Source organism: Meleagris gallopavo, chromosome 11 (genome assembly GCF_905368555.1).
Source record: "Meleagris gallopavo chromosome 11, MGAL_WU_HG_1.1, whole genome shotgun sequence".
NCBI classification, from domain to species: domain Eukaryota; kingdom Metazoa; phylum Chordata; class Aves; order Galliformes; family Phasianidae; genus Meleagris; species Meleagris gallopavo.
The window spans coordinates 21,554,296-21,576,521 of record NC_139414.1 but is presented as its reverse complement, the minus strand read 5'-3'; the positions used below and the strand labels follow the sequence as shown (position 1 = coordinate 21,576,521).

Below are 22,226 nucleotides of genomic sequence, written 5' to 3'. Positions count from 1 at the left end.
TTTTGTCACGATGGATGGAAATGTACTGCTGCTTTACTCAGAAACCTATTCTAAATCCTCTGCAACTTCACCAAAGACCTTCCAGTAATCTACAGTGCCTGAAAGAGTCCCAGTGGCATGGACACTCAACCTGGAATTCAGTTTGTTTCCAGGGTGCAGGGACTACATAATACAGAATATATATATAAATTCCTTCCACTACTCCCTCAAAAGTCTCAGGGAACAAGATACTAAAGAAGCAGCTCAAACAAGGGAGCTTTTAACAATAATTTACAAAACAGCCGATAATCTGAATAACAACATTCAGTGGTTTATAGCCAGTTTATTCTTAAGTACTTACAAGAACTAAAAATTCTCAAGATGCTGCAACATTTAATTTGAAAAAACCCTATTCAAAGAATGACACACATGCTTTCTCCTGCTACCTATATAAACAAGTGCTGCCAGTACCAAGTCTGACAACAAGCACATGCTTTTCCATTGAATTGCACAACTTCTGTAACATATTTACAGATAAGACTGCATTCAGAGCTTCCCACATCTGTCATTTCAATGTTATTTTATAGACACTTAAAGTCTATCAAAAATATTTTCTTTAAGCTATTAAAACTGTTTTAGGTAGAGTTCTTCTTAGCTTTGGAGCACACAAAGCAGCAGAATAAACACAGCAACCCCATTTCAAGGGATTTACAAGTAATAATGGAATTGCTTTATGGAAATTAAGTTTCCAGTCACTCTTCTGTAGGTACTAAAGCAACGTTAACTCTTTCAATAAACCATGTGCCTTCTGAGTTTTACTCTGGCAGTGGCTAAAACCTGCTATTACCAAGAGTTTGTAAACTCAACACATTTTCTGCTACTAAGCTCCCTTTCATAAAGTCTATTTGATCCAGATGCATGACTTCTGTAATTGCTTCCAGCCTTGTGACCAATATTCCTGCCAGTAATTTGGTGACATGCAGAGCTGAGGAAACATTTATAGTTAAAAGTGGCAAAGTCTACAAGTATTAACATGAAGACATTCTTAATTATAAAACAGCAGAAGTAATTCAGCAATTTAAGCAATAAACTATACGATAGGAGTTGTTAACAAATACATGCAGATTTCTTCACTTTCAGTAAGAAAATGCCACTCTTCTTTCTCCCTTGCACATCCACAGCTTTTTTTACTCCATGAGGGTTTTGAGATTGTGTAAAAGAGGATTCCTCACTGAAGAGATCAGCTTCTCTTACTCAGGACTAAGTTATCTTAGCCGCAGTTTAATTAGCAAAACCAACTCATTCCACAACCAAAACAGACAACTTACCAAGGCTGCTTGTGATCCATCAGATGATACAGCTGCACAAAGAAAACATGAAAGGCATTTCCCCATTCAAGCTTCATGCATCCAACAAGTGGCTCTCTGAGGCTGAAAGGCTTCACACAGCCAGGAGCTATTCCACAACCAGGAACGGGAGAGAAAGAAATAGGGTCAACTTCTTTTAGGCTGTTTGTTCAGATGAAGCCTAATCTTCACTTCACAGAGCTATTCCTCCTGGTTACATCAGCTAACTCCAGCCCTAAAACCCCAGGCAGCTATTTGTCTTACAATGCTGCTCCTTGGAATTACAAGCCTACCTGGAATAGTTTATGCTAGAAATTAACTTCTGATCTTTCATTTATTTATTAAACCTCTACTATACTGAATATGGCTTAACAGCTCTTTTTGTACTTCAAAATACTGAAAAAGCAGGCTAATATATGGCCCCATCTCTGCACATTTGGTTATCTTTCTTAGAGCTGACCTGGAATCAAGAAGTTAGCAACTGCATGATGACAATCTAAATATCACAGAGCAGCATTCCACTACGGAACACTTGAGAAGGGCACTTCATGTCTTATCTCTACTGTTAGAAAAAGAAACATCTGAGTTCCTTCTGCCAAAAGAGCATTTCCGTCGTTCTGTGATGTTACAAGCTAAAATATATCCAACATTACAGAGACACAAAACTGACTTGTGGCCATCACCCCAGCGACAAGGCTGCACCCTCAGGTAATTCTGGAAACTGCCATTCCCGTTTCCAAGCTTTTACCACCTGATTGGTCTTCCAGAAGTAAACCTTCATCCCACACCTCCCGCAACTCCCCTTTCCCCAGGAATATAATTACCTTAAACGGAAGCTTTTTGGGGGAGAAAAAAAATAAAAGGCATTAGCCAAACAAATTCACTCCAGCCTTGACCCCGAAGAAGTCCGACTGCTGCCCCCCAGCGGATGCTGGGCTATTTAACCTCTCAATATTTCATACTAACAGAGCAGGGACAGGAGCTGCTGAGAAGCAGGTGAATTTCCTGCTTTAGCCTTTTTGGATTTTTAAATAAAACACTGAGAACGCTCCGTGTAAAAAGGTACGGGCTGAGGGTAGAAGAGCAGAGGGTTAAGGAGATTCTATGCAAGAGTGTAACAGCAGGAAGAGGCAGCAGGAGTGCTGTAGGACCTTGCCACAGTGTTGTTTTCCTTTTCTTCCTCCTTCAAACCTACAAATTGCTACAAGTACCTATTCTCCTCTCACCTCTACCAACAACGCAGCAATCTTCGCCATTACACCACACTACAGAGACTGTGTGTGTGACGTAAAATTTCCCTTACAGCACATCAACTTCTCCAAACAAACACGCATCACACTAACTATTCCATCCCCCCTAAGAGGTAGTTTGATCTTACACGAAAACACTCTTACTTCAGCTAACACATAATACATAATTGGGTGAAGCAGAAATTTACACCTTAAACCATTGCGCCAAGCCCACATAACACACTGCACTATGTGCTGATATACGGCGTGTAAACCAGTCAGATGATGGAGCAGGTGTAGCAGTAACAGAGCACTGATCTTCAGCACCTTTTGAAGAATAGTGGAGTGCATACACAAAAAGACACGCTCAGTACAATACTGTTGCAAGATTTAATGTTTATTTCCCCAAGACAGCCTAGCCTGCACTCTACTTGGATAAATTTCACAAGCTAGTTTCCGCTGCTTCTAGTTTTAAACTTTAACCATGTTTCTGATGACAAGGAATGCTGCAAAAATACTCTAGTCCAACAAAGAGTTATGATCACAAAATAATCTTTATCCATTCTACAGTGTTTCAGAATTACCAGTTGATTTTAAAACACAAGGTAGATATAGATGCTAATGGTGGCTAATCTGGTATGTTTTATTATAGCAAACTGTTGTTCATGCAACACTTGTGCTCAAAGGGGAAGGCACAGCATTTCCTACAATGAGCCACCTTATAAAGAGTTCATTTTGTACAAATTTGTAACATCACCTTTAATTTAGTGTGCAGAACCTCAAAACTGAGGCATTACTCCAATTATAAAAACACTTGCATCGCTTTTGTGCAAGTTTTAAAAATACAAAGTTCTCTCTAAAGTGGCTCAAAATAGATTGTTCATGGCTGCCTACATCTAAGATAAAAAGAGTCTAAAACAATTGGATTAGGCATATTAAAGGTGTTCAAACCATGACTTGATTTGTACATCTATTCACACCTCTTTTTCGGTCTTTATTCAGCAGTACATATGCACCAAATTCCATTTTTAGAAGTTTCCATATCATTTTCATAGAAAACAAAGTTTGAAAACAAGTAACATTGAAACACAGCACGGTATTCTACCACAACGGAAACATTTGGTTACAGGACTCAACAAAATCTAAAAATGAACTATGCTGTAGATTACCACATGCAAAGGTCTTCATGTTATCTTTGAAAATGAAAAGGATGAGATTTTATTACCACATTTTACTGCTTTCTACTATTATGGTAACTTGTGTACTGCAACACAGTCTATTTGAAGGGAAATGTATGATTTTTTTCATGCAAAAATCTACAAATTAGTTTTGATGATATGGAAAGCTTTTCATAACATCAAACATTCATCTGGTGCAAATGCACAGGGAAGCCTTCCTGAAACTCTGACTTTACAAACAACTAATAAGCCATACAGGAAAGAACGTAAAAATAACTGAAAGAAAAATAAGAGGGGGAAAAAAAAAAAAAAAGAAAAAAAGAAACACAGGCTGCAGGAGTAAACCAGAGTCTGCTGCTAAACCGGTCTTGGTTTCGTGTCCAGTGTAAGTTAACACTTATGAACTCATTTTGATGATTTACTAGGTTTTATTATCAGCCCCCTGAAGGCGAATCAAGCTTGCATGCGTTCACATACAGCATCACAACCATACTCTCGTACACACGCCACTCCAGGACTAGGAGTCTGCTTCATGACTGAAGAGCCCCGTATTTGAAACAAGTCTGGATCCACAGCATCGAGTCCAGACATTCATTCAGTGTTGTCCATTCACACGGTGCTTCATAGCAAGGCCTGGGCTCATTCTCCTTGGACTTATATGGGCATCCTATTCTCTTATGCTTACAAGGCTTGATGATGGTAGTACTGCATTTCCCCCCAATTGCTCTAGTAAGTCATTGTTCCTTCTCAGGCACTGAAGATCTTTGACCTGTAGCCCTTTTTCTTTGAACAATCTAAATAAGCATTCAGTGTGAAGTTTTTCATTACATTTTGCCACTCATTCTCACTCGCACCCACTCGCCATCTTGACTTCATTTGGGCTTTTCTGTGATTCCAAATGAAATCTTCACATTTTCTTTCCCGATTTAATGCAGCAGCGGATCCCATGAGCCAAGATTGATGGATCAAACCTTTTTTTTTTTTTTTATTCAGTGCTGCATTGTACCTAACTTCCAAAATACCACTCTAAAACTGGAACCCTTCTGCTGGTACATTGGCAGATGAATTGAAACCAAATGTTCCGCCTTGTATTGCTTCCGGTACAAGGCTAGGATCTTCATCAATCTGCAAAAGAACAAGAACATAATAAGGAGGAACAGAAGGACAGACTCATTAAAGTGACAAACTCTGTCTCTCCACCTATCCCCTTCATTGCATCAAGTTTTCCCTTCAACCTTCTCCCCCAACCAGGCAGTGCTATTATGATGAAATAATTTAACCTGAAATGCTTCAGATTTAGCAGATACACTACATGCCACCCGGTAGTCTCATTTTAAAAAGTTTCCACTCTGCAGAATACTGGAAAGTATTCTGTTGGTCACGTATCAAACTTATTTGTCAGCTTATCAAGTGTCCCTGGTCCTAGAAACAGACCAATAATATTTAAAGAGCAAGTTGAAATAGCAGTTTCAGCTTAAGTAGGTAGAATACAGGTTGCTAAATTGGTAGTGTATTAAATTCCAAGTCTTGCTATATACACAGAATCTGAGCTCCTAAAAAGGACTTACTGTTTACATTAAATAACAGACTAGCATTAAAAAAAAAGGAACCTTAAGTGTAGATAATGTTTGCATGTTCTAGAGTTTAACCATTTCTGCAATAATATGCTCCCCAGATCTGTCTAATCAAGTAGAAAATCTTCACTTCATGATGCAGACTGACATTATATCTCCTTTATGTGTAGCGAGCATCTTTTATAATTTAAAGTGCACAGAAATCTAATACCTTTGTTTGATTTACACTGCATGTTTAAACTGAAAGTGACATTCCTGATCAGCATGTTTTTACTTTCATTTGATGCCTACCTCTGAAATTATTAGAATATTCAAAACATTTTTCTTATTAAGCAGAATCTTGAACTCAGTACTCAAGTCAGCAAGTAGGTTAGCAGATGTGAAATAGCAAACTTAAAAGCTGACAGCTAGAAGAACTACTTGAAGCCTAGTATTTCATTCCCCTACAGATAAGGCTTAAATTAGGTATCAGACCTTTAGACACTTCATCATGAACAATAGAAGATATGCAGCAGGTTCATATAAGGGCTCATTCTTCACTGAATCTGAAGTTTACTATAAAATTTTGGAGATCTAACAACAGACTCCAAAACCAAAGGGTTGGTTTATAATAGAAGGGTTGGTGATAACAATAAACAAAGCATGCAGAACCTTAGCAGTGCAGAAAGGTATTAAGATAAACAAGCAACCCACTGAGCAGTGCTCTCCAGTAGCATGGTTGCAGAACATGACATATCCTGAATGGAGATGAGTCAGCCAAGCCTTCAGACTTCAATACCCATTTAAATAGTTTCCTCTATGCTCCTTATCTCACTGAAGGTGACATGTAAGCAAAATCAAGCACAATACCCCTATGTTTATCACATTGTTGAAGAGCACATCAAAACTTTTTAAGCAACTAGTTCATGCTATTGCCACTGTGACTATTACAGTGCTATGACATTTTAGGTGCCAGTGGACAACTCCATGCTTCTCTTAGACTACACACAGGCAAGTTTTTTCAGAACCCATAATTATAAGGCACAGGATCTATGCAAGTGAACCAACCTTCCACATAATGCACAAGACCAGCTTAAGGCCAGAGCAGCTCACGTGCAGTGATTATTTCTGCAATCTGTGCAACTGCACCACTCAGGAATACAGATCAGGACAGTGCCTATTGCTTTAAACAGATAAAGAATTTCAAGAGCTGGAAAACTCTAATTATTGCCTATATCAACTATTTAGAAAGGCTGTGACATAAGTTAAAATTCTATAAGCACTGAAGCATGAATGCCCTGAAATAATTCTGCAAATTGGCTTACAAACATGCAATAGTACCCTAACTGCATATCAGTCCATTGGATAGACTAAAAAATTCTGGTGGAAAACAACCCAACAAATGCCAAGCTTCGGAGCTGCTGTCTCCCTCTTGAATCTCATTTATGCAAGAAAACAAATGATCACAAAAGCAGATGTCAGAACTATAACACACTTACATCATCTGAAGAGAAGAACTGATCAATGATCTCATAAGCCAGTTTGTAGATGTCTTCATTTTCATGATTTTGTAGCTGTTCAATTTTCTCCAGGCCTACACAAAAGATGCAGTCAAATCAAAATACTAAGTTGAAGTAAAACAACCTCCTTCACTCTCCTTAAGGTCTCACCATACAAAATCATTAAAAACAAACCCAGATACAAAGTAAAACTCAGTAAGAAGCTGTTAAACCTACTTGAATGCTTAGGCATAAAAGCTTTAGAGACTGGACAAAATGTACTAGAGGTTTTGAAATACACACTACAAGACCAGAAAAGGTCAGACAGAAGGCCAGTCCCAACAGTTATGGTGATCCCTTCTCTTCCCACTTGGAGTGGTTAGGCCAGTCTTTGGAAATAAGGGCAGAGGAGATGGAGGCACTAAGCAGTGGTTTGTACCCTCAATTCACAGTTGTAGCCACAACCCGTGACATTCCAAATCATATGCTCTGGGTAGCGCACATGCCACTGCTTACTGATCTGCAGCTTGATTATATACCAACCAGCTCCTGTATACAATTTTTTGGCAGACATGAGTGAAGCACGCATCTATGTTTTAATGTTCTGACCAGCAGAGCTTCAGGCACGAACGCCTCTTCTCCCTCCTGCCACTCTCACTGAATTAAGCTTTCTTCTTCTTTCAAGATTTTGTATTTTAAGATTCACTCCATGTTCACGATATCCCAGTTTTTACTTGTGCTTAAGCTTAGTATCACTGTTCTTTCATCCTGAAAGACTGTTAGTCAACTTAAGTAGCAACTAGCATACAGAAAGTCTGAAAGCCGTTAAGAAAATAAAGCTGTATTTCTGCAACTTGTGTGCCTTATTATTTTATTCTCCCCTTAAAAAGAAAAAAACCACCCAGACACACTTATGATTAAGGTAAGCAAGTTACCCACGCATTTACAGATAATTTGTCAAGTACACTGCATTACTAGAATAACTGATGCCTAATGAACTTGACTGCCATACACCAATTCCTCCATGTTTTACTTGATCATGAACTTAAAACAGACAGAAAAAAAATGATGTTACTTAAAAAAAATAGATTTGCTTAAAACATCTGTGCCAACACAGAGCCCACAGCACATACACACAGCAGGAGGCTCAACAATGTTCTTAAAACAGTATAAAAACAACTCAACTTCATACCTCCGCACTCTTCAATAAGGTTGGCTATGGTTTCTGCTTCATCTTCAGCCATTTTTAATATATTACTTAGTCCATCCAGAACCACTTGCACAACTTGTGCATCTTTTACTGTTAGCAAATTGCAAAAGGGAGGAATTACGTTTTGTTGAATTAAGTATGCCACCTAAGGATAAAAAAGAAAAAAGGTAGTGATCTCAACAGTGCAACAGAGACAAAGCACCAGGAGCACCCAAATGTAAGGAAGTCAGAACACTCAAAGTTACCCATCAGGACAAAAGCAGTCTGTAGAAGACACATTACACTGTTTTTTTTCATTTATAGCATAAGAGAGTAAACGTATCGACTATGTTAAAAATATGTTTCGAAAGGAAGACTGCTTAAACAAACAGTAGATACTGTAAATTTCTCAGCAATACAGAAGAGTCTGAACTTCAAATAATGACACAATTTTATATTCTGAGTTAACAAGAAACTATTGTAACATAGTTAACATTTTTATCCAAAAAAATGGTAAAAAGATACTAATGCTGAATGATCAAGATCCTTATCAGTGTGCAAGCAGTTACTCATAGCTGTGAGGCTATCCTAACAGAGGGACCTCCACCCAGCTCCCCACTGATACGGCCATTCCAAAACCAGAACCTAAGTTCGCTTCTAAATCTCTTGTGGAAAAGGAAAAAAAATGACTTAAGCAAAGAATAATTTAGATATTCATAATCCTGCCGCAGGATTTATGTCTGGTCATCAGGTTTGACTCACTTGGTCTTTTCTTCCGCTGATTGTTAAATTGCTTATTGCCCAAGCAGCTTCTTTCTGAGTACCAAAGTCACCCTAAAATACAACAGCAAATAGAAATTACATCAGATAAGAACTGGAATTATTATATTCTAGTCAAAGCTTTAATTTGCTACTCTTTATTCTGCAGGGTAACATCGTATCTTCCACCAGAACCTTCTGCAGTGAAACACTCGTTTCTCACATTCTTTATCAATAGTTGCCATGTTACAGCAAGAGATAAGTGGTGAGTGTTTGTTTTGATAAACATACTATGTGCACTACATATGGCACATACTATAACTGGCTGCCTCTGAAGTTAAGACAGCAAGTTTTCCTACTAAGTTTAAAAAACAGAAAGGTAGCCCCTAACTCTTTTCTCAGTGACCTCACTGAGATCATGATTCTCATGGTGGGTTAGAACTATTTGTAAACAGATATTTGTTACTTAGGGGAAAAAAGTATTTCTTCACTCTTAACCCCAAGCTCATTCCATCTTCATCTTGACTACAAACGAGGTTGGTGTTTCTGGCTTCTATTGCCATGAAGCAGCACACCTGTATACACCATGTTCCCATTTCTGAAGTAAAACTCAGAGCATACACTCTACAGCTACTTTATACATCCATTTATTTTTTGTTGATACAGTTTGAATTGTTAAAAAAACCAAAGAGATGGGACATCCTTATTCCATAACCTTAACCTTTGGCAAAGCACTGGGAACTACTTCACAGTTCTCCATCCACATGTATTAATTTTACGTACAGGCAAAAATTTCTGCCCCCACTCTTCAGAAAGAAGAAAGAAATTAACAAGACTAAAAGGAACTGAGAAGGGGGAGGATTTGCTTCTTTCTCCAGTACATTCATACATTTTTGTGCAGTTCTTCACAAAGTACTATCCAAAACAATAACACATATCTTGCAACATATTAGAAGTGCCCAAAATTAAGGTTTATCACCCCCTCTTCCCCATCCCCAAGTTTACAGTATGATGTAAAACATGAAACACGAAATTCACTGTCATTTTCCCTACTTAATGAAATGAACTGTTAAATCCTTCTTATCTCACCTTATCTAGAAGATGTATTATCATTGGAACAAGGTTTGCATCTATTACTGCCTGAACTTGCTGCTGATTTCCTGCAGTGATGTTAGATAGAAACCACACTGCTTCCTGCAAAATAAAAGGTTTTGAGAAATTAATTCAAACTGTATTCTGTATTTTATTTCCATCAGCAAGATTTTACATTCACAGAATCATGGAACGGTTTGGGTTGGAAATCACCTTTAAGACTTCTAAATCCAACCCTCCTGCTATAGGCAGGGACACTTCCCTCTAAGCCAGGTTGTTCACAGCCCCATCCAGCCTGGCCTTGAATGCCCCCAGGAAGCAGGCATTCACAACCTCAGTGGGCAACCTGTTCCAGTGTTTCACCATACTCACAGCAAAGAATTTCTGCCTAATATCTAGTCTGCAACTTCCCTCTTCCAGTTTAAAACCATTTCCCCTCATTCTGTCGCTACCTGCCTTTACAAAAGTCCCTCCCCAGCTTTCCTGTAGCCCCTTTCAGGCACTGAAGGCCACTATAAGGTTCTCCCAGAGCCTTCTCTTCCCCAGGCTGCAGAGCCTCAGCTCTCTCAATGCGTCCCCCACAGGGGAGGTGCTCCAGCCCTCTGATCATCTTTGTGGCCCTCCTCTGGACCTGCTCCAACAGCTCAACTTATTAAGCATGATTTTCTGGACAAAGCTTTCTTTCAAGATGAGATTCGACTTCCCAATTTCTGTACTTAAACGTTCAACTGAGTCTCTTGGATCAGATCACAGGATCATTTTCATTAATGAACCTGTTAGAGATTTAAGATGCCTAGGCTTGTCTTGGTGAGCTTGTCTTGGGCTTTAATCATTGGCAATGTTGGAAAGTAGGACCCTAGAATTTAACAACATGCCTCAGATGCACTCCGGAATCAGCACTTCATTGTCAGTGCCCCCATTTAAAGCCTTCTCTATACAAGCATGCATGCACACACACACTCCCCATCCTCCCACCCCATTTGACTCTGTTCCTCACACACAATCCATTCAAAGAGACATCCAATTATCTCCATTTCATCACTTCCAAGAGAGTCAGTTTAATTAAAGTGACATTTCACATATCAATAACCCTAACATTTATATCATTCGCCAAAATTACAAGATAAAGCATTAATTTCATAGGAATCATAGGAATTCATTTAGAAGAATCAGAAAACAACCATTCTTTGTCAGGAACAAGTTTGTAGTTCCTTAAGAGATTTTTCTATGGTTGTTAAATTCAAGAGGGGAAAAAAAAAAAGTCATCATCCATTTTGTTGTAAAGCTGGCATTTTGTAATTAGTCATTACTCAAATCTCTATCACACTACATTATGTGGATTCCAAAACAGCTAAACCAAATGTAAGGGCTGTATCATTCAAACTGTGCAATTACATACCTTATTAATTTTTTCTTTGGGATGTGTCAGAAGTGCTGGAAAATGTGAAAGGGCTTCACAATTCAGAACTACCTGTGTCTGTTCATCAGTACCAGTGACAATGTTTCCTACCGCCCTCAGCGCAGCAGTCTGAAACAAAACACTTTCAGTTCTTGCAAACAAAACATTTCCTTTAACCAGAAAGAGCAAAGATTTTTCTAACTGAGCATATGCTACAGCTTCAAGCAGTTAAAGAGGCAAAGTATCCTATGTAAATGATGTACCATATAAGAAAAAGTACTCTTTAAAGTCCATCATGGACTGTAAAAAGAAATAAGCTATTTTCTCTAGCATTGCATTTTGAGCAACACTTAAAAAAAAGTTAACTGAACTCACTTGCACTTTCACTTCTTGATGACTGAGAAGAGGAACCAAATGAGGGACTATTCCAGAGTCTATCACCATCTGGATCTGTTCATTGCCAGCATCCGTTAGATATGAGAGTGCCCAGACTGTATCTACCAATATCTAATAAATAAAAAAAACACATTCATTTGTTGTTACCACAGAGCTATCATCATTAAAAACAAAGAATTGATGCAGCAGATTCTTGTTCATAACCTCCTACTTTGATAAACTTAATGCTCTCCAGTCTCTGGAAGTCTGAAATAGTTTAAGCATATTTAAACATTATGGTAAAGCACTGTTGCCATTAACTTTACCAACTCAGCTACAACTTCATTGAAGAACAATTCTTAACTCCAATTTCTGGTTAGGTAAAAAGCTGACTTCTAATTCTAGGGAAGTTAGTCACTTATTTTACAACCTATGCTTGTATTTAGCCTCTGATGCAATCTAATACCTGCTAACATGCTCACATTTTCTTCTTATTTACACAGATTTTTGTTATGGTTTCAAGCTTAAGTGGTAGTCATAAAAACCCCTACATTTACGTGTTACCAGATGCTTACAGAAAATGAAGTCAAATTTGATTTTGTAGCAGGATGAACTTTATGAACGGAGAAAAGCTGATTCTCTTCAAGTACATTCAAGTAAAGACTTACAGAGAGAGAAATACAAGGCAAAAATCGTAACTGCTGCTTAAAATCAAATATGATAATAAGCTTACCACAGCGAGATAGATTTATTCATTTTAAAAAGAGCTACTGAAGTATGGGAAGCTTTATGCTTCAGCTAAAAAGCTGTACCAGAACACAAAGCTATTTCAAAGCGGTATTACTTACATTTACATCTGTGTGGTGAATTAAAACACAGAGGGCTGGAAGGATCTAAGAAGAAAAAGAATCATTCCACTGTTATTTTTAAGGCATTCAGATACTCAGCTTTGCTTTAATTACAGTGAGCAATTCAGTCACCTCCTGAATGGTTTCCATTGGCGGAGGAGGATCTTTGTGACGGCACAAGTTGACCATGACCCAAGTAACATTTCTTAAGAAAGTTATGGGAATAGATGGGCTGATGAAGGACAGCAGTGGTTTCACTACTCCAAGGCTAATAACGTAATCTCTACACTGGGGTCCATCACCTGTTAAAAACATCAAGAGGGAAAGAAAACAAAGGTCATCCCATTCAATTCACACAAAGATAACGGCACAACGCTGGTCACCTTAATCTAAAAACACACTCCAAATTCCTAATGGTAATCCTGAAGACTCTGTATGAGTAGTCAAGACCAGTTTACGTGTGTCCTGTTGTTTGGAAAACAGATCTGTACCACTGGTTCTGCATACATCCAACAAAAGAACAGCTACGTTTGATTCATAATGGCTACTCAATAAATCACATTGGATCCAGTCAGTCTTCAGCATCCATGCTTATGAGTCAGTCTAACTTCTATACATTTAAAATTCAAACAATTAAAAATGCATACAAAGTTTAGGCCTTGTGTCTGTGCCTTAACAGCCTGCAGTTTCCCAGGTCTTCCTTTTTCTCTTTCTTGAACAGGGGAGTGATGTTTCTCACTTTCTAATCACCAGGGACTTTGCCTTACAGCCATGCTTTTTCAAATGTGCTAAGAGTGGCTTGGCAACCACACCAGCCAGTCCCTCCAGAACCCCAGGATGCATGTCATCTGGTCCCACAGATAAATACACATGTGGCATCATGAAGTGGTCTTGGAACTGCTCCACTCTTACACTAGGATGGATTTTGCTTCCCTAAACCCACTCTTAGAAGTTCAGGGACATACAAGCATACAGTATATTTCAGGCAGTTACAAAATCAAGCTTTTTATTGGCTTGCTTCTTAAGACTTGGCATTTCTAAAATGTCAGATGGAAGAAACCTCAGTATGTCAGAAATCACAACTTCAAGCACTACAACTGCAATCTGGATTGTATAGCATCTACAAGCACTGGCTAAAGCCTGCACACAAAAAGTCAAAGACTGAATGATCACAACTTATCTACTATTCAATATAACATGTGAGCGCAGGCCATATTTCAAAACACAATGCAAAACAGGTTTCATTTTAACAATCTACATGCCTGCTTGACAATAATTCTCCTTTTCCTGTATCTGCAAAGAAAGCGTGCACGCATATGCTTTGGGGTGTACACCTTAGATGCATGACAGAGAAAACAGGAAAGAGTTAAGAACAGAGTGACTGCCAAGAAAGGCTGCTTACTGTCTTACAGCTGAACATCTCAGAGTTCTGACATAAAATGCTACCTCGTTTATTCATTCATTTTCAAAAGGAAGTCAGCAATTTTTAGTGGCAGGAGTAACACAAACCTATGATATTGCCTAAAGCCCACACAGCTTGTTCACAAACATTTTGGTGAGGTGAATGCAGCAGTCTCAGAAAAAGTGGTACAGCATCTGAAAAATACAAACAAAACACCATGCAATTGTTAAGGAATACATATCTGAGAAGACAAAATTACTTAACTCAAAGTTTCGTGAGACTTTCTCCTTGTGGTTGAGAATTGGTCAAAGCTCTACCAGATGATACTGAATTAAAACACTGTGTAACAATTTTTCCTTTACTACTTGTTCTTACTGAGCTTAAAATAACCTGACATTTAATTTGCTTTAAGCCTCAAAAAGTTACCAAAGCTTGTCAGAACTCCAAGCTGAGTTACACTCATTATACACAGAAATCCAGCACTAACTTTTTTTTAACAGAACCAATTGCAGAGGTAGCAACTGTACAGCCAGCCTCACTCATTCAAGTTAGCCAACTTAAATCAATAGATTATTGACCAGCAACGTAATAAGAGGGATGGACATGGATTTGATCTGCTGCAATCTTACACACTGTCCTCCTACCACATCACTACTCGTAGTGAAGTATGCCCCAGTTGCTAACCAGAAATCCACCCAGCCACTTAACAGCTAAGATGGTGCTAAGAAATAAGAAATAGGTATATTTTTTAAACATAAAACAAATAACATACAAGCTGCAAGAAGCCTGTAACTGTTTAGCACTAAAAATGAAAAAGAAACAATCTACTTTAACCACTGAAGTGAAACGGTCAGCTACAGAAAATACAAAACATTGACATTTCATTGTTTAAACCACACTGCACATTTGAGAAGCTGCATACTTACTACACTGAATAAAGTTCCAAGTAGCACTAAAAAAGCCAATATATGATTGCAACGCTGGGAAAAACAAAATCAAGTATAATTCTGTCTTTTCATTTTTGGAAACATTGTATACTTAATCAGCAGTAAGTAACACTGCAATATGACACTTTCTACTCATTAAAGGTAACAGCATCTCATGTATTGTAATTCTTGTGGATTTCTTCCTCGGATTTTAGGCAAAGTCAGTATGTTAGATTCCTTCAGGGTCTCAGGAAGCTCTGCAGACACTTCTATTTGGCTTTTTCTTTATAAAAAAGAACTTAAGCCACATTTCAAGTACAGAAGATAGATCGCTTTATAACTCAGATTCCAAGTACAAGACAAATTCCTTCCCAAACTTCAGGCTCCTCAAATCACAAAGGCTAGTGTTTTTTCTTCAACTCAACTTAGGAAAAGTTTCATGAGATGCATTCTCTAGACTTGGTTCACACTTTTCTTCTCTGTTCACAATTAGATGGGAAATCCCCTCATGGGAGACTTTTTTTTTTTTTTTAAATTATGTTTGAGAACTGAAAACCAGCAGATATCAACTCTGCTAAAATAGTGTGAGTTCCCAGAAGAGATTACTCACCATCAGGAAACCCAACTGAATTTAAAAATCTGAGAAAATGAAGAACAAAAGCAGATGTGCACTTCAACTGATGCTGCTTGCCAGAGAAGAAGTAGAACTTCTGGCAGGAGACTTCATGGACAGGTCCTTCAGCGACGGGCCTGTGATTGACAACTCAATTTCAACCTGGCTATCGCATGAAAGGACCAACCCTATCACACGTGGACTGGTGAACATGCTTGAGATACAGAGAAACGGGAGTGTGGATGCGATGCTCTTTACACTATCGTTTAAATCTTGTTTTTGTGGAAGCTATGGTGCATGCTTTATCAACCATCAAATAGTACTGGACTTACTAGATTGAACTACGGCCTGTGTTTGTTCAGAGGTTCCAGATGCAATGTTTGTCAAAGCCCACGCAGCTTCAAACTGTAAAGAAGGACTACAGAAATAAAAAGAAATATATTGTAACATGAGTTTCCAATCAGAACATACAGGCACATTAGCTAAACACTAGGAATTCCCCCAACAATACCTGGATTTGTAGAAATACTTACTTGTCATCTCTTTCAAGACAGTGCACTAGAATAGGTAATATTCCTGATTTTATTAGATCATCAATTGGTGGATTGCGATCACTGGAAAGCAGTTTTCTGTTTGAGAAAATAAGAAAATACAAAACTCAACAATCACAGAATGAGAAGTGAGGACTAGAAAGGGTCACTGAAGGTCATTTAGTCCAACATCCTGCCCAAAGTGCAATTATTGCTAACACTACATCAGGCCAGTCATTACTGATTTAAAAAAAAACCAAATCCTTAAGTGACATACCCTTCTTAGTTAAGCTAGAATACACATGGTCTGAATTCAACTGCATGGTTGAATGAAAGAATGAAAACAGTACATCTGAGAGAAGTGTCTTCTTACCTTGCAGCTTGCACAGCACTTAACTGTATACCCTGGTTGTCACTTGAAGCATTCTAAAATAAAAGAAAATTCAGCCTTTTCACATTTGTCAACACAATATAAATAATGTGAGGACAACAATTATTATTATTTTTTTACCTGTACTATTGCTTCCAAAGAAGTGTTTTGCTAGGAAAAATAGATACAAAAGCAGTTAGAAATTAGCCATCTCTGAAGGAAAAAAAAAAAAAAAAAAAGACATGGTTTAGAGTTAATTCTTACCACTCTGAAGTCACCATCTATATCAGAATCTTCACAGATATCTTCATGGGGAACATTTCTTCTCTTTAGAAGATGTTCGTCTCTTTTGTTCTTAAAAACACATTAATAAAAATTAGATTTAAGGGATGTGTGGAGTGTTAAGAAATGCTTTTTTAAACCAGCATCTTAAGTGTGTCTTCACTGAGACTATTAAAAGTTCCAACACTCAAGAAGTTAGAGGGAAGCACACTTTGGAAATCACTTTTTATTAGTAAAAATGCCATCTTGTTTCAGCTTCAACAGTAACTGCACTTCTTCTAGAAGTTTCATATGTACATCCATCAATGCTGACACTGTAACTTAACTGTTAGTATTTGTAACAAGACCAGGCCATTCCCTGAAGTTAGATTTTCTGAAGTAATTCAAGCTATAACGTGAGAGAAAAGTCAACTTATTTCCAAAAATTCTCAACAGTTGTATCTTCACACACATCCTTGCACTGTTTCACTTGTGTGTTAAACTGCTGCTCTGGGAAAGAAAATAACTTTCTGTCTGTAGATATTGAAAGGAAAAATCCTAGAATGGCCTGGGTTGAAAAGGACCTTAAACATCATCCAGTTCCAACCCCCTGCTATGTGCAGAGTCACCAACCAGCAGCCCAGGCTGCCCAGAGCCACGTCCAGCTGGTCTTGAATGCCTCCAGGGATGGGGCATCCACAGCCTCCTTGGGCAACCTGTTCCAGTGCTTCACCACCTCCTGTGTGAAAAACTTTCTCCTAATATCTAACCTAGACCTCCCTGTTTCACTTTAAAACCATTCCTCCTTGTCCTTAACAAAAATGGTAAGCCTTTCAAAATCTTCAAAACTAAAAAACTTGCTGCAGGAACAAGAATTGTTCTTCTAAGACTACAAATAAAACTGCATTTTTAAATGCAAGTCTTCAAGTACTGGGAATGGTAACCAGAGCTTTCTTCTAAACCAAGATACCTCCACAGAATTAGTAAGGATTAACAGTTGAAGCATGGTGTTCCCTGTGGACTGTAGAGTTACACACAAGCATTTTATCTATTTAAAAGTAACCAGCATCACCAAATTCCATCCAGTAAAAAAAATAATACTAGTTTATCTCACCTTTCTTAACTCAACGACAACTTCATTCCTTTGTCTTCTCATAGTCTGAAAAGAATCAAAACAGAAGTACATTATGATCTGGTCCTGGGTTAAGTGATTAAGTTTTTGCCCAACTATTTTCAACTTCATGCACTTTGAACAGTATTTATACACACCAGACTTCATTTTCACTATTGAAGCAGAAATCCAACAGGAGATGAAGTAACCAAAGTAAGGAACAAACAAACAAGCACCTAGAAGGGCAATATCAGATGATGCTGTTTGTAAAATATAACAGTGCCAAGGCAAGCTAACAGAAAGTAGAGTGGGATTGCCTGATATTTATAACTCTTTCTCAATTCAAGATTACTTGTTGTTTTTTTCCCCCCACTAAAAGAATACCCACCAGAATACATGAGGCCAAAACCCTGAGCCAGCAGTTGTCACTTCTGTACTCAGCACAGACCTCCCTCCAGGCTTAGGTAAAGGGAACGTGAAAGCTATAAAGCCTCAACCATAACACTTATTTCCCTGCCTTGGGCAACACATTTATGAATAAGTTCAAATTAAGAGACTTCGTAAGCAAAATTGAACTACAACGTGCAAAACCAAACTACAACTGAAAAAATAATGTTCCACAAAATCCACATAAAACCTTTCATACAGGAAAAACAAACGTATTCTCCTTATCCTGTCCCATTTAAAGCATTCAGAAAATAATGTAAATATACAAAAATTCATTCCCTTGTGAAAGGTATTAACAAAAAGAAAATAATCTATAGTGATTTTATCCTATGCTTCAAAAGCTGAATGAGTTAGAACAAAACTGCATTTTTACTGTGAATGAAACATTTCCAGAGAAAATCTGGAATTCCAGAGCATGAGGGACTGCTTTAACACTGAATGTAAGGGAAAAAGCAGCCAGGGGAGCTTCTGATCAGCAATAAGGGACAGCTCGGAAGGATTAAAAACAACTTTTGGGAATATAAGCATTTGTATTGAATGAAATGGACATGAGATCACAATCAAGCTTTCAGCTCCGGGCAAGGCACTGCACCTTCTCGAAGGAAGGAGTTAAAAGGAAAAGAGGGCAAGAAGGGATGTGAGTGGAAAAGAAAGTGGCCTTGCACTGCTTTGCAGGCAGAACTTTTCATTGCTGGGGGCCAAAAATGCATTTTGTCAGGAGAAGAACAGGCAGAGGACAGCAGTGGGGAACTTTCCCATTAAATAAAGGGCAAAGCAAAGGAACACACCTAATGCAGCTGCAGTACATAGCCCTGCCAGGTGAGAGTCGCTACCAAGTACAAAGGGTCCCATATTAAAAGCACCAAAGCCAGCAGCCAGGAGATGTGCAGATTTTAAAGGATGTTAGTTCAACAGGCCAATCAAAACCACAGTTAATAGAGGAGCTCAGTGCTGCTTACATGCATGGCCTCTTCAACTTTACACCTACAGAAAGTCACGGCACCAACACAAGGTCAGCAGTTAGCACTCTCTGGATGCAGATAAGCTCTATTTCCTATGATGGGCTCTGCACAGGTGGCCATGGGATGGCAGCCCCAGCAGCTCCAGGCCTCAGTGCCTCTGGGTGAAGAGCTGCTGCTTAACATTCAACCCAAACCTCTCCTGTTTGAGTTTTCTCCCTTGTCCTGCAGGGAAAAACTGTTGCTAACCAAGAAGGAGACGGACTATATCATTTCAAAGAGCGAGTGGAAATCTGCATTGCTGGGAAACCAATTGTAAAGGGAAATGAAACTATAAGGGTTTTTTAAAAGCCATATTGTCACAACTACCAGCATTATGACTCGGATGGTAGCACATCCTCATTCAGGAAAAGCACATATGCACACATGTAACAGAAATGGGGAGAAAAGAGTGGAATTAAAACAGATACTCTGAGCAAAAAAGTCTTGGGCACAACTTCCACAAAGTTTCTTTACCTGGAAAAAATAAAAGTAACGTGTAATGATCAGGCTTCAAAACCCTGTGAATCCATCAACGCTGCTGGAAAAGGATTCTCCCTCCAGAAAATAAAACCACCCAAAAAGAAACAAACAAAACAACCCAACAGAAAACTGCCAGCACTGTGGCTTCAGTTTCTCTCAGAAAAAATTTCTCTCTGGTTCCGAAGAGCACCTGAAAGCCATGGAATCACAGAAGCCTCTGCACAAAAGACAAACCACCACTGAAGAGCAGTTGATCAAAGCAGGGCTCCCTCAAGTCACTTCCTATGCAAGCAGTGCTGGGTTGATGAAGAAGCTGCTGTTGGTTTGCCCTGCCACTGCTCTGCCTTCCAGGAAAGGAAAACACACAAGAAGGATGAGATGAAGTCAATAAGTTTCACAGTACTATCATCACTGCTGGGAATGGAATAGACTGCTCTGAAAAACTCAGTAACAGCAACATTCAGATAAACTTGTGTTGTTTGTCAGAAAACATCTCAAAGAAATCAGGGTGCACCGCTTTCCTTGGCAGATGGCATCATACAGCTGAATTCTCCAGTGTCACCTTCGGCTCTGGAGAAGATCTGATGTGATTGTTGTACTGCTCTGAAGCAGTCTCACCTTGCACTAACACAACCATTAGCAAGCAAGCTCAATTTACAAGTTTCTAGAAACCAATTTCTGAATGCTCCTTCCTTGGCAACTGCTCCACTGCATCACTTCAGGACGAATTCATCTGGCTCTTTCACTCACTGGATCCTGCGCTACATCAGAAATCAAGTCATCAAATTTATTTTCATCAACCTACCGCTGCTACCCCCTTTTTTCAGTATATTTAGCTCTTAACATTTTTATCATAAGGGCTATTTTCTGACCATAAATCACCACTGAGCCCTTCAGCTTATCAGTACAATCTCGTGTGAGCTGCAGGATGCTGACACGTTCGTGTTTTCCTCAGCAACGCCCAATACAGAAGTGTTTCTATGTCCCACACTCAGGAACAGCTCAGACCCATCAGCCCAGCAGGCACATACACCCAGAGCTAACACACCCTCAGCCCTCTTCCACTTCTTTCTCCAACCCATGCTTCTCAAGAACTCGACCCTACCACACACACAGCTGGAGTAGCACGCCTTCATGCTTTCCTGTTTGCACTTTAGGGGAGGACTGCCATCATGAAATATTTCATTTGAGCACCTACTTGCATCCCTACAACAGTAGTGGGTGGGAAGGCTGCTCCATACCCACAGCAGCCAGTACAGCCCTCACAGGTATAAAAGCATCACAGAGTGGCCTAGGTTGAAAAGGACCACAATGCTCATCCAGTTCCAACCCCCTGCTGTGTGCAGGGTCACCAACCAGCAGCTCAGGCTGCTCAGAGCCACATCCAGCCTGGCCTTGAATGCCTCCAGGGATGGGGCATCCACAGCCTCCTTGGGCAACCTGTTCCAGTGCTTCATCACCTCCTGTGTGAAAAACTTTCTCCTAAAAAGGCCCTGAACTACAAAAGGAAGGGTGAACTCTTTGGAGCTGTATGTAAGCTCACATCTGGATTTGGTAAAAATCCAGAACAGTGACTTAGGCCCTCCTTTATCCATTATTTCCCTCCTATACTAATTCTGATTCACCTGCAGACTGCAGCAGTAAAGTCTGCTCTCAAGATCACCCATAAAAATGCTGCAGACTTTTAAAGCAAACCATCCCCACAAGGTCCCACCAGAAAAACACATCTCAGCTTTTCCCACTTTAGACATATAATGGGAACTCCCAGTCCAAAGAAATAAAAGTAATAAAATAAAAAATAAAAATAAAAAGCAATGACGCTGCCATTCTGGCTTTTTTTCCCTGGAGAAGCTGCGTACTCCGACTGAAACGCTTTATAAAAACAAGTCTCTCGGTATGACTTTTAAACAACAAAGCGTCTGAGCTTCCTCACAGAACTGCAAGTCAGCGTAACGGGACCTATTTTTAACCGGGGAGTGAGATTCCTGCTCTCCTTCAGTTCCCTCAGACCCCCCCTCGCATCCCGCTCTCTCTGAGGGGCAGCGCGGGGTCCCTCGGACACGCGGGGCGTTCGCCCCGCGCGTCCGAGGGAGCCCCGCGCTGCCCCTCAGCGCCTCCTCCCCCAACCGCGCAGCCCAACGGCCGCACCCGAGCGCGCAGCGCGGCCTCTCCCTTCCCCTTTCCTCCCGTCCCTCCCTCGCTGGGCGGGCGGCGCAGGCCGCAGCCCCGCAGCGGGCCCCTCGTCGGCGGATTAAGGAAAGACGCCACACGGCCGTTCCGTCTCTTTCCCGCCGCCATAGCCGGGCGGTTCCTCTCGTACCTCCAGGTCGCGGCCTTTGTTCTTGAAGTTCTTCAGCCGTTGGTTGTCCAGTTTCTCGTTGTCGGCCATGGCGGGGGGGAAGGTGGGAGGGAGCGCGGTTGCTGCTCCTCCGCCGCCTCCTCCTCCTTTTTCTCCTCCCGGACCCGTGGCCCCGGAGCACGAATCCGCCGGAGGCCGCTTTAAGCAGCGGCCGAGTTCTCTCGCCGCGCCGCTGCCGGCCTGCTCGGGGCGGCGCTGCCCCGCTGCCGGGCGCCGAACGTGCCGGGAGCCAGGGACGGTGCAAGAGGGGAGGGGGGAAGGGGGGAGGGGAAAGAGGGGC

The 22,226-nt window shown here is 40.0% G+C and overlaps 1 protein-coding gene and 1 non-coding gene across 2 annotated transcripts; both read right to left on the bottom strand.

The window, feature by feature from the left end:
• Positions 1–2,930: 2,930 nt before the first annotated feature.
• On the bottom strand, positions 2,931–22,223 carry KPNA4 (karyopherin subunit alpha 4). Its single transcript, XM_085232579.1, has 17 exons — positions 21,908–22,223; positions 17,663–17,707; positions 16,552–16,641; positions 16,429–16,458; positions 16,291–16,343; positions 15,921–16,016; positions 15,720–15,805; positions 13,956–14,042; positions 12,579–12,748; positions 12,447–12,491; positions 11,599–11,730; positions 11,224–11,352; positions 9,822–9,926; positions 8,736–8,807; positions 7,977–8,139; positions 6,785–6,879; positions 2,931–4,857 (listed from the first exon to the last, which is right to left on the bottom strand). Exons 1-17 carry the CDS (start codon positions 21,974–21,976, stop codon positions 4,759–4,761), a joined length of 1,566 nt encoding a protein of 521 aa, XP_085088705.1. The 5' UTR covers positions 21,977–22,223; the 3' UTR covers positions 2,931–4,758.
• LOC116217070 (small Cajal body-specific RNA 7) lies at positions 10,562–10,871 on the bottom strand. Its single transcript, XR_004160997.1, has one exon.
• Positions 22,224–22,226: the final 3 nt, after the last annotated feature.

What these genes read in the sequence shown, in the direction of transcription:
- KPNA4 (XM_085232579.1), bottom strand. Translation starts at nt 21,976, where the DNA reads ATGGCCGACAACGAGAAACTGGACAACCAACGGCTGAAGAACTTCAAG. An exon ending in TAATACATCTTCTAGATAAG is followed by an intron (nt 8,808 to 9,821) that starts GTGAGATAAGAA and finishes GTTGTATTTTAG; the next exon opens with GGTGACTTTGGTACTCAGAA. An exon ending in CCTTATTGAAGAGTGCGGAG is followed by an intron (nt 6,880 to 7,976) that starts GTATGAAGTTGA and finishes TCTTTTGTGTAG; the next exon opens with GCCTGGAGAAAATTGAACAG.